Here is a 12,873-nt window from a genome sequence, read left to right on the forward strand (position 1 = left end):
ATTCCACATTTAGGGGGTGTTCAGAAATAGGCCTACCTTGGTGGGGCCGGGGGGGCTGGAAAATATTGGGGTCATTTTTGGAGTTCTAGGGGGTTAAAAAGAATGCATGAACACTGTTGAACAGAATGTTCAGAAATACTTTGGTGGGGAGCTGGGCAAAATGGAAGGGTCCAAAAAGTTCTAGCGGTCTCCAAAAAGGTATGAGGGGGGGTGTTAAATGTTGTTAACAAGAAATGATACCAAAAGAACAAGAAAATACTTTAAAACATTTGCCCCGATCATGAGCAAAATTAGTGTAAAATACATTTTTTTTTGCATGTTATGCGCTCACATTATCCCAAGCCTTTGGGAAGCTCAAAGACTTTTTAAGGTTAATTAAATGATAGGCCTACGGTAGTTTCCCGTCACATTTTTTTCAGTGAAATGTAGGCCCTATAGGCCTACTCATTATTTTGGAAAATTTCATTATTGTCAAAACTTTCATTTATGGCTATTAGGCCTACCTAGTACAGTATTGTTGATGAAAGACCATCTCAAAACAGGTATTAGGCCTAATGCCGCGTGATCAACATTACAGACATTTTGCGACAGAATGAGAAAAGATTTGAATTTGTTTTTATCAAAATGAAAAGAAATTTGCAATTTTGTAATCACTAGATATAGAAACATGATGAGGCAGTCCTTAAATTTTCATTATTTACTACATCCTCTACCCCTTCAACTAAGAAAAACTGCTGATTATGATCAGTCGGGGATGTCAAACATTTTGAGAGTTTCAATTTTGATTATTTCTCAATTTTCAGATTGACTTTTTTATGAAAATAATGTAAGTTTTGGCCAAATTGAAAAGGTGATGCGGGCGGGTGACGGGAAATTACGAATCAACTCTCATTAGCCTAATCAGTAGCGGCGCCACTGGGGGCATGAGGGGAAAATGCCCCCGGCCCCCAGTCAGAACTCTTGTTAGGGGGCCTGATACAAAAAATTTCATCGCAAAAATTTATCGGGCCCCCCCCCCTTCCCCTCACTAAAATTTCAGGACCCCCTTTTTGACATGAAAATTATGGGTCAACCCCATAGAAAAGCATATACTCAATTTTCCCAGGAAAATTTGTCATTTTTTCAGGCCCCCACCCCCTTAGAAGGGTCAAAACTTTTCAGGGCCCCCCTTTTTTGCATCAGGCCCCACCCCCCAACAAGTGTTTGTGAACGGTCCCTAAGAAAAGTATAGCTATGTATCCCACTGATAAATACCGGGTCCAATGATGCAACCGATATTTTTTCCGCCCTTTGCCCCAAATTTTATATTTCCCCCTATTTCCCCTCCCCCACCAAGAAAGCTGACTGCGCCCCTGATAAACAAGTCTTAAGGCATTAAAAATCTTGATGTGGCCAGATGTTGCTCTCAATTTCCCTTTTGCATGTTACTTTTATTTACTGATAAAAGAATGAAACATGAAAAAATTAGAATGCATAAATTGAAATTAAACTTTATGCAAAATACAAGTCATCACAACATGTGAAAAACACCCTAAAGCTTGCAGAGGCCTATGAAATAAATAAATCAAACAAACTGTAATTTTCTGAGTTTGTGAACTGCACAAATGGAGGAAATTGTTTTTTTTAACCTCTTGGAAAAGGGGGGGTCAAAGTTTTGTATATGTCTAGAGGGGAGTCAAAGTTTCAGGTTCTCTGGAGGGGGTCAAAAAGTTTTGACTCCAAAAATTTCCAAGTGTCCAGCCCCCCCAAATAATTCTGAACACTCCCTTATCATGCTTATCCTTTCGTTCAACGTGTCCAAGCTGAATTTACACTAAATCGCTGAGCGACGATTGATTTGTTTTTTGACCAATGAAATAGAGCGTTATTAGTTGTATAGAGAAAGGCCCGCTACCTCATTAGTCAAATATCAATTGTTTGTCGCGCAGCGATAGTAGGGCCTACGTGTGCGGTGACTGGCTCTATTTCTTACGGCAGAAAGCTGTGTGTAGCACTGAGATTACCAACAAGATGGAAATGGAAATCACTCTTTTAAGCTTACTCTTGGCTTGTTGCTGTGTTGCGATTGCCGAGGAAGTTTGCCATAGCTTTGGCGGAGGCCATGTGTATCCAGGTGAAGGCATGAGAGCCTCAGAACATGCTGTACATTGGAGTAAAGCACAGAGTAAGTGATAGGCCTAAATCTTTTTGTCTGTCGAATTCAGCAACTTTACTGGAATTTGTGTACATACATGTCATGAATGTGTAAGCTTAATTCATATTAATCAAGCTAGCCCAAAGTTAAGTAGGCCTATGATTCTTCCAGGGACACACTGTTGCATGATTATATTCAGCAAGGTCATTTCCTTATGCTGCCAATTTTGCACTCGGGGTAGGCCTAATTTTAGTTCGCAAGGCTAGGGCAGGCGGCAGGCAAACTTAAAATTTGTAAAAATGGGCAAAACAGATGTGTACACTGTCAATTTATTGGTATGACATTTTCGTTATTGATGCTGCCCAGGCCCGTACGCAGGGAGGATGCGGGGGGTGCGACCGCACCTCCCCAAATTTGCAAAAGTATACAAAAAGTCCCAAAATTTAAGAATTTGCGATCGGGCGTAGCAAGCAAAACAAATCAGGTTTTTAACGTTTTTTGGTCAAAAAGGTCCAAATTTGGGGGGAAAAGTCCACTTTTCACAAAATTGCCCCCCTTGGAAAAAAAGTCCACTTTTTCAAAATCAGCACCCCCCAAAAAAAATCCTGCGTACGGGCCTGATGCTGCCCTAAGGTAATGGGTTCCCTGTACTAGTGTAATTTTACTTCTGTGTAAACACACTACACAGGCATGACAGGGAACAGTCTGAGGAAGTGAGGAGCTGAAATACTGCTAATTATTGTTGTTGATAAAGGTCCTTCGCACTTGATTATTAGTTTCCTGTTTACCGCCCGCGTCCAAAATTGAAAATGTCAAAATAATTAATTATTTTATTTTTATTTCTAATTTTCTCCTTTAAAATAACTTTCAACTACTTCTACATTCCATTTTCTGACTTTAATATAATTAACAATAATGATGAATGAACAAAGAGTACAACTCTACCTTCACTTAATAAAATCAAATATTGTTGTGAAATAATTAAATGCCCGCTCTAGTCAAAACAAGTCAATAGTTGCTTGTAATAGTTCAGACTAAATAAAGAAAATAAAAGATAATTAATAATTAAAAGTCACCTCGTCCCTTTTTCAAAATCTTAAACAGGAAACTAATAATCAAGTGCGAAGGGCCTAAAAGAACAGTCCATATTTCACCTCATTAAAATATTCTTACCATTGAACTCATAAACATTCAATATTATGAATATATCCTCCGAGGAGCAGCAGTTTCAGACAATAGCAGGTCAGGTTTTTTGAGGTGGAACCCATTTGTATTGCATCTTTCAATTTGTCAATTTAATCAACTTTTTTTTTTCTGATTAGATTTCAAAAAGTTTGACTGGGTGGGTCATCAAGGATCAGCAGGAAATTGTGAGAGCCTCATCACAATGACATCTATCTTAATATGTTTGCTGCAATCTATACCCGTCACTGAAATATTTCCAACTCCTCTATTTATACTCTGTAGTTTCCAAGCCTGCTCCTAATTTTGAAGGCACTGCTGTGGTTGAAGGAGAATTCAAAGAACTCAAATTAGCTGACTTCAAAGGCAAATATTTGGTTCTGGTCTTCTATCCACTAGACTTGTAAGTACAGTTTATATTTGGTAATTGATTGTGTGTCACTTTGTGTGTAGGGGTGTGTGTGTGTGTGTTGGGGGGGGGGTTGGGTTGATAAAGCCTTCAAGGACTTTGACCAAAATATACTTCACATAACAGCAAAATGCAAAAATAGGCACAAAATTGGCCAGGGGTGTAGTACCCCCTTAAGGGTATACGATGTATTGTTGGTCGAAGCAGCAGAAAAAAAGTAGTTCACAGCATCTTGCGAATGGTAGTGAGCTTTAGCAAAAATTGTAGTGATGTGGTCGACATGCCTTATGTCGACATAATGTCGACGTCGGCACGTATGCCGACATGTCGACATCAAAAATCATGTCGACAAAAAAAATTTTTTTTTTTTTTTTTAGTTTTCAAAAATATTTTTGGCCAGAAAAGCAAGTTATAGGCCCAAACTGACTTGTGATTCAAGGTTGGAAACCAGAGAAATACTGCTACTAAAAAAAAAAAAATGCCAATTTTTTTTTACAAAGTTGGATGAACTTGTACATTTTGATTACCTTTGCTTCTATTGAACAGTCAGGGACACATTGAATTAGTATGCATTGCTTGCTGTTCAATAGAAACAAAAGTAATTCAAATGTACAACTTTTTTCAACTTTGTAAAAAAATTGGCATTTTTTTTTTTTTGAGTAGCAGTATTTCTCTGGTTTCAACAACCTTGAATAACAAGTCAGTTTGGGCCTATAACTTGATTTTCTGGCCAAAAATATTTTTTGAAAATTAAAAAAAAAATTTTTTTGGTTTTTTTTTAGAATTTTTTTTTATGTCGACACACTGTCGACGTTGGTATACGAATTATATCGACATGTCGACAATAAAAAACGGTGCCGACCACATCACTAAAAAATTGCATTGCTCAATCCATAGCGAGTGTGTAGAAGAATTCAAATATTACAGATATGCTTTTGTAGGTCCTGTGGTTCTTGAGTTATGTTGTAAAGAGGGCTGAAACAACAACACTTTTATAAAACGTACATAACTCATTTAACAACAATAAATTCAGCAAGTTTTCAAAGTATTTATATGATTTGTAGAATGAACTTTTGCAAAACACCAAAGTGTTATTTTTCAATAATATATATTGATTCAGATAATGAAAATTGATTTTTTTTTTGGCTGCTTCGACCAACAATACCTCGTATACCCTTAAGTTAAAACTTGATCATGTTTTCATAGAAACTAATATTTATTGCAATTGTTGTATAATCATTGTTACTTTTAATGTTTTGGATGTCTCAAGTATTAATTGCTTTGTTGTTATATACCATATTCACCAAATAGTCAAAATATTTTCTGTTTGATGTTTTCTTTCAGTACCTTTGTGTGTCCCACAGAGATCATAGCATTCAGTGACAGAGCCAAAGAGTTCCGCGATATTGAAACAGAAGTTGTAGCAGTATCAGTGGACTCACAGTTCACACATCTAGCATGGTAAGCTATTAGACTTTGCTGGGAGTAAAGGAGGAAAAAAAGAGTAGAAAGATACCTCCTTAATTCTAACCTCCATGGTAAGACCAGGTCTAATATTAGACCTGGTCTAACTTGTTTTATGCATAAGGATCACTTTAGTGGGAATTCCAATTGAATGAACGCAGCTTTCAATAGCATGACGAATTTTTGCGTACACTGCGCGATGTACGCCAGCATGTGCGACTGAGCGTGAGTAACGCCGAGAACTACACCCATGCCAACACACTCATGATTGGTTAGCATTGTATCCAAGGTCGTGCGCTCACGTTGTAGTTTGAAATACGCGGTATACGATCGCGGTTGGATCGAGTACAGCAGTTGAAAGCTGCTTTCATTCAATTGGAATTCTTACTATAGTAGTTCTGTGTACTTTAAAAATCATCATATAAGGCATGCTTTTACAGTTCAACTTTTCTACCTTGTTTAGAGAAAGGTGAAACATGCAATTGGTTCTCTTAGATTGGATCCATATAGGGACCCTACTTGGTCACTAACATAGTAAAGAAAGTACCGTGGCCAATTATTTAAGGTACAGGGTGAATCTCTGTTGCCCTTTGGCATAGCCTTGGCAGCCTCAATCTCAAGGCATTAATTCTTCAGTATATATAGTGGCATTTGTGTCCTTTGATCACTGGGTGCCCCTGAAAATGTGAACTTTGAGGCCTGACTTTCACTTGCAATTTATTTGCTTCCTTGTTTGTTTTAATTTATTTATATTGTATGATCTATTGTTATTTTGCCCAGGATTAACACCCCAAGGAAACAAGGTGGTCTGGGTCCAATCCAAATACCACTTCTATCAGACATGACTCATCAAATATCAAAAGACTATGGTGTACTTCTAGAGGACTTAGGGCATACTCTGAGGTGAGTAACTTAGGGCATACTCTGAGGTGAGTAACTTAGGGCATACTCTACACAGCCGCTTTGTTCCGCTTGCTCCATACTAGAAGTGGAGGGAGCGGAACCACTGCGGCTGTGTAGAGACTGACGTATCGCAATTGATTCAGGATGTTAGCCCTTTACCATTCGCCGAAGTGTTTCATGATAAACAGTCTAATGTTGAAAGTCGTATTTTTCAAAAGATGATTGCAGTGCTTCAGTTGTGCCAATAATGTCGCAAATGTTTCAGGTGAATAAGAAAATCATGAGTGTTTGTTGGATGTGAACTAGAATCGCTGTCTGCTTATCATGGTGTCATATCTCAAATTCTGTATCAATTCGGATGCTGAAATGGATTGATACAGATAGTGATAAAATGGACCCGTAAGTGATTGTATGAAACTGTGGTAGTGCCGATGTTCAGTCTTCCGAATTTGATAAAGTAATGTTGTAAGCTTTGAACACAAACACTGCAAAAGGGTGGGGTTCAATTTTTGATAAAAAGGGTGTCTGTCTAAAAAGCGTGGGGGAAAAATATAAAGGGTGGGGTTTTGACCCCCTGACAAACAGTGAGCTGGCAAAATTTTCCCTGATACAGATTCAACTCAAATTGGTCCAATTTCTCATCTACTGATCTACTCTACTAGTGTCTTAACTTACACCTTTTTTATCCACGTGTAGCCCTCACCTCACCTCACCAGGCTGTGTTCGACCATTGTTGGACGTAGCCCTCTTCATGATTCTTCCACTGTTCTCTGTCTCTTGCATTTCTTGTCCATGTAGGTCCCATGTAGGCAGTAATGTCATCACGCCACCTCCTCTTCTGTCTTCCTCTTGATCTTTTCCCTGTTCTTGGTTGCCATTCTGTAAGCCGCGTTTAGTCCATCTGTTATCTTCCCTTCGTGCAAGGTGACCTGCCCATCTCCATTTCGCTTCTTTGAGTTTCACCATAATGTCTTTGACTTGAGTTTGACGCCTTATTTCAGTGTTCTTAATTTTATCCCTTAAGGTAATGTGAAGCATCTTCCTTTCCATTGCTCTTTGGGCTGTTTGTAATTTCTGTTCCAGGTACTTGGTTGTTGTCCATGTTTCTGCCCCATATGTCATTGTTGGCAATACACACTGGTTGAACATTCTACTTCTCAGATACATTGGTAACTTTTTGTCACATAGAATGTCCTTGAATCTTCCAAAGCAACTCCAACCTGCCTTTATTCTGATCAAAGCTTCTTCCCTGGTGTTGTCCTCCATCTTCACTGTTTGGCCGAGATATTTGTAACCATCCACCTTTTCGATAAAATGTAGCCCACCTCTAGTTTAATCTCGATGTGTTTCACTTTATTTTACAGAGGTCTTTTCATAATTGACGATAAGGGTACTCTTCGTCAGATCACCATGAATGACTTGCCAGTAGGACGTTCTGTTGATGAAACACTACGTCTTGTACAAGCTTTCCAGTACACAGATAAACATGGGGAAGTCTGCCCTGTTGGCTGGAGACCAGGCAGTGATACAGTAAGATCATACTCTATTTCACACCCTCCACACCCCCCCCCCCCCACACACACACCCCCACACAAAACACTCAACAACCTTTCACCCAGACAGCTTCTTGTTACTCCTTATATTTGATATTTCTCTATTGCCAAGTTGCTGAGTCTTGCATATAGATGAGCTTCTGGGCAAGTTTGCAATGTATGTCAACATTCCATTTTTTCTGGATTCCTCAAATAACAAATCGTCGGTCGCAACACATAGTGGCGTACGTGAAGGACAAAATATGTGTCCGAGAAAAATGTTTTTGAAGGACATGCTACTAGTAACGGAGTCGATACTTCTCCACTGTTATCTCTCAGTGGCTCGATTCCATTTGAAATTGAAGTTTAAGGTTCAACTATTAAACTATAACAAGGAATGACTATTATAGGATAATAGCTAGCTCTAAACCTATACGCCACTATGTGAAACGGAAAATTTGAAAAATCACTCTACGCCACTATGTGTTGCGACCGACGAAATGAAATGCAGTAAAATTGCTTCCAAAAATGAAATAATATGAATGGCCAACAGGAAACAAACTTTGTAGCCAAACATGTATATAACTTGATACTGATTTGTTTAACTTAATGTTTATTTTTGTTCTGTTATTTCCATAGATCATTCCCAACCCAGAAGATAAACTCAAATATTTCAGCAAACAGAATGAGAACTGATGACTTCAGCAGCAACTTCACTTCTTGCCTCTTTTTACTGCTGGATGCACCAGTTTCACTAATGCAGCATGAAATAACTCACCAGTACAAAACCAAATGCGATGTAGTCAAGGTCCAGGTTCACAAAGATATGAAATGATTCTAAAGTGCACAATTATCATAATCCTTGATAGTTCAAACTTTGCAAGTGTTTGTGAAATTGGGCCTATGGTAAAAACTATTATCGGTTCCAGCTACATTGACACCTCTTGTGTATGGTCCTGGGTATGATATGCTCACAGGAGGGGCATGTGTTGAATTGAATTTTTTAACTAGCAGTTGATATTCCAAGTAATATCCTTATACCTATTGCAATTAATTGAATGGTCCAAGGAAATTAATGAGGTGTCACTGCAGCTGGAACAGATAATAGCTATATTAGATTTCAGCTATACTTTGATCAGCTCGTAATCGGCAGGCTTTATAACATCGCGGATTAGTATCAAAATATTTTATTTTGAGAATTTTCTTTTGACATGTCGCCAGAAGCCTCACAAATTATTAATTCAAGTCCTATACTTTTTTTAACACACAAAATAAAGACCAGGCAGGTCAACTAATAGCATTCTTACGGTGGGTCTACTTTTCGACGTACTGGTAAAGCCTAACATTTCCCGCCTATTACCAGCTGATCAAACTGTAGGTTGTTTACCTCTGACATCATTTTTGAATCCATTCCATTCATTGGCAGGGGGAGGGTAAACATGTGAATGGAGCGTAGAGTGAATTTATGAAAAATAATAACAATATAGCTTCGATTTACTGAGGATTGAACAGGGTCCCTGTCTCATCACACTACCTTTTACCATTTCTTAAAAGATAAAGGTAACAATTTGTTGAAATGGATAAAATGATGTATTAATCTTGTTCATTTGTAATAATAATAATAGTTATATTACAAAGTTTGGAACCATTGTCCCAACTGGCATTGTATACTTAGGTCACCTTGAAGTAAAGCACTCCATATCTGGAGCTGTTTTATTGCCTATCATGCTTTGACTATTCGTCTAAGATGTTTGTGCTTTCTCTGTGCCACATGCTTATTTCATAAATGGGTTGGGACAGATTATATCAAGACAGTAAGTTCAATGTCAGAGGTGGATAATCCAAACATTTGTCTACTCCATATGGAGCAGGCAGAGGGCTTGTAAAACTGGTAGGAAGCACTTTTGTCCAATGTATGCCTGATTTGGAAGATGGGCAATGGTTTATATTCCATGCACTTTTAATCCAGGGCCTAAATTTGCTACCCAAGATGAAGTGCAGTATTTACATTCCTATTTAAATGCAGAATTAACTGGGAAGAGAATAATGATAATAACACCACTTCTAAAACTTCAATCCCAGCCTGTACGTTTTTGGGTTAGTCTGCATCTACATACATGAATATTACATGTATTTGGATCCACTATTGTTGAAATACATGATGTAGCTTATTATCAGGCCCTTGCAACTTATATACCAGTGCATTTCAAGAAGGTGGGGACAGCACAACTCAGAACCTGTGTATTACACAGGACTAATCTTTCTATTAGAAGCAGAAGAATGATACTGCCAGCTGTAATATAGCCTAAGTATAACAGTGTATTGATATCAAGACTTATGTTCAAAAGTATAACGTTGATGTCCTCAGATCGTAAGTGACAGTTGCCTATCCACACACTTTGTGCGTACCAACAATCATCCTTGATATTTTGTGCTCCTTGCACTATGGAAATATAGTGAATCAGAGGGACCAAACAGTATTTATGTCAGAGGGGGAATTCACAATTTTTCAAGTCAAGATGATAATGTCAAATTGGTTGTGTGCAATTTTAAAAGCTTTCTTTGCTGTGAAATATCAATCATCATAAGGTTTACTGTAATTGTGTGGTGTATATTTAAATAAAATTTTAATTTAAATTTTCATGATAGGCTTTTACGGTGGGTATTCATGATGTAAATTGGGGTTGCAACAGGTTTGCCATCAACAGTTTTATTCTGGTTTAACAGGGAACCCATTGAAACTCTCAATTTGTATAATGTATATTTGTTCAGGTGTATTTTGAGGCAGGTTTTCTTACACTTATGTGTAAATTTTGTGAAGTACTGCCATTGCAATTTTAAATTTACAAGCAACTTTACTATGGTTATAAATTTTATTTTGGTAAAGTTTAACTTTGACTATTGTTATTTTTCTACTTCATACATTATTTTGATAATTGTTTAGGGTGAGAATGAAATTAATTAATATCTAATTCCATCAAAAACCAAATAATCATAACTGAAAATATGTTTCTGTTGTAATTTGACTTCACAAAGTGATTAAAACTAATTTAGTAATTAAGAATTCGGTTTTTCTCTTATATTTTAAAATATAAAATGTTTATAGGAAATTTGATTTCCAGTAGCATGCCAGTGAACTAGAATCGTTGTCTGCGTCTCATGCTGTCATATCTCAAAAGACTGCCTTGCTTGATTTTTATTATCTTTGTTGTATTTCATATTGATATTTTCATTTCAGCATGCTCCTTTCTTTCATGAATGGACATGAGATTGTAATATTGTGGTGATACCTCAAAATTAATATATAGTGTTAATTTTACAGTGTTTATGATTATATGACAATAAAAAAAATCACACAGGGCAGCCATTTGAGGTATGGCAGTATGTGAAGCAGTTAATGAATATGATATCCATCCATTTGATATTTGTTTTAAGGTTACCAAAGTAGTTTCAGTATTAATGGTGGAAAAGTAATGGGATAGTTATGGAATAACTCTAAAAAAAAACATGATTATTTTGATGCTTGCAGATAGTTGTTGGAGTCATTATGTTTTAAGTTACTGATACTTTGTTTTGTTCTATATTTCATCTTGATGAGTCAATGCATTGAGTCAGCTGTTGCACCAGCACATCTATGCAGTGTTTTAAACCCATGAGTGTGAACGCCAATGCTTTGAACAAACTCCTTGCAATTTGAAGCTGTTCCCAATGAAATGGGCAATGATGTTACTGACCCACCAAAGTGAAAAATTAATATAGTTACAAGAAGAAGTATAGACCACTTGATATCAATGTTTATCAACAAAGGCGAGGGATTGGTCTTTCGATATGCTTGAACGAACCGCTTCACTGTTCAATGGCTTTCTTGTATTATATGAAATGTGGTGGGAGATTTAAAATACACATGCCCTGAGCAAACTACGATGCATATGCACACTGCAGGGCAAAGAACAATGGAAAGTACCATAATGCATGCGCATACTGCCGGGCAATGACACATGTCAAGTGGTCTATATATAAGGTATTTGCAGAAAATTAAGCCTATACTTTTCTTATAAGTTGTGCTAAATCAATTTTGGTGTGAATTGTCAAGTCCTGTTTTGTTAGTGTAGTGTATGTTATTGTAAAGATAGTGGCAATGTTTGTAGCTTTTCACAGGGTCTGTACAAAATCAGATTTTGTATGGTGGCTCATTTTTTTTCAATTTTTTTGTTACTCTCTATGTTTTACAAAACTAGTTATTCTTTACTTTTAAAAGTTTTGTCGTCGTAGGGAAAAATATTTGATCAGTTATACAATTAAGTACATGTACAATAGAGCACAACTTTTTAATGAGTTGAGCAAAATTAGCTCAGAAGGATAACCAGAACAACTTATAGAAAGTGGTTGCCACCCAACCATAACCATGAATGTAATGCAAATCTCAATATTATCATTCTAATCTCTTAATTCATACCTATTCCTAACCTTAAAACCTAAGCCTAATCTACATATATAAGGATGGTGCCAGTTATTCTGAAGTCTTAGAAATAATGTCTCAGTTGGAAACTACTGAGGACATATTGGGTATTCTTTCGCTACAGTGTCCATTGCTTCTATGAGGCAGTGACATTTATAAGAGCATTTCTAATTTTTGCAGCATGTGCATTTAAATGTTACTTCAGATCACTATATCAATTTAACTATAAATTATTGTGCTTATTACTGCAAACACTGTAAACAAATTGATATGTACAATAAACTATTAGAAGTGTACATACGAATAAAAAACTGCACACTTCTTTTCGTACACATATTTTCTAGCACAAGTGCCTACCATAAACTTGTTGTTTAAAAATAAATGTTTGTCAACTCTGTATAAATTAGTATGTTGTGATGTATGAACACAAGTATTTGTGTATTGCCTGTCAAAAACAAACAGGTCATATGGCCTTGTTACTTACTAATGCACACTGTATGTTTGATATCAAAACCAAAATATAAAGTGATGACCTATCAGGGCTAGGGACATAGCCGGTGGAGGCAACAGGGGAAATATTTTTCCACATGAAATTTGGGTGAAAAATGGTGCAAATTTCTGTTAATTCATCCCTTTTTTCCATTCCTCTATGTTCAATAACGAGGCTCAAATGTGGGCCCATGCCTCCTTAGAACACAAGGCTGATTACACTCCTGATATGCGCTATAATGGACCGTTCCAGTTGAAGTCCATACACCCCCTAATAAATAAATTTTGGAATTTATATAGC

The 12,873-nt window shown here is 37.0% G+C and overlaps 1 protein-coding gene across 1 annotated transcript; it reads left to right on the forward strand.

Annotated features, from left to right (window-relative positions):
• The first annotated feature begins 1,946 nt into the window (after positions 1-1,946).
• On the forward strand, positions 1,947-12,489 carry LOC140156880 (peroxiredoxin-4-like). Its single transcript, XM_072179896.1, has 6 exons — positions 1,947-2,164; positions 3,602-3,719; positions 5,070-5,186; positions 5,970-6,092; positions 7,457-7,622; positions 8,264-12,489. Exons 1-6 carry the CDS (start codon positions 2,011-2,013, stop codon positions 8,318-8,320), a joined length of 735 nt encoding a protein of 244 aa, XP_072035997.1. The 5' UTR covers positions 1,947-2,010; the 3' UTR covers positions 8,321-12,489.
• The last annotated feature ends 384 nt before the right edge of the window (positions 12,490-12,873 follow it).

Source organism: Amphiura filiformis, chromosome 7 (assembly GCF_039555335.1).
Source record: "Amphiura filiformis chromosome 7, Afil_fr2py, whole genome shotgun sequence".
NCBI lineage: Eukaryota > Metazoa > Echinodermata > Ophiuroidea > Amphilepidida > Amphiuridae > Amphiura > Amphiura filiformis.

Bases quoted from the DNA above. Each gene is read 5' to 3' on its own strand.
- LOC140156880 (XM_072179896.1), top strand. From the start codon at position 2,011: ATGGAAATGGAAATCACTCTTTTAAGCTTACTCTTGGCTTGTTGCTGT. The intron at 5,187-5,969 runs GTAAGCTATTAG...TATTTTGCCCAG, and splicing joins CAGTTCACACATCTAGCATG to GATTAACACCCCAAGGAAAC. The intron at 6,093-7,456 runs GTGAGTAACTTA...TTTATTTTACAG, and splicing joins GACTTAGGGCATACTCTGAG to AGGTCTTTTCATAATTGACG.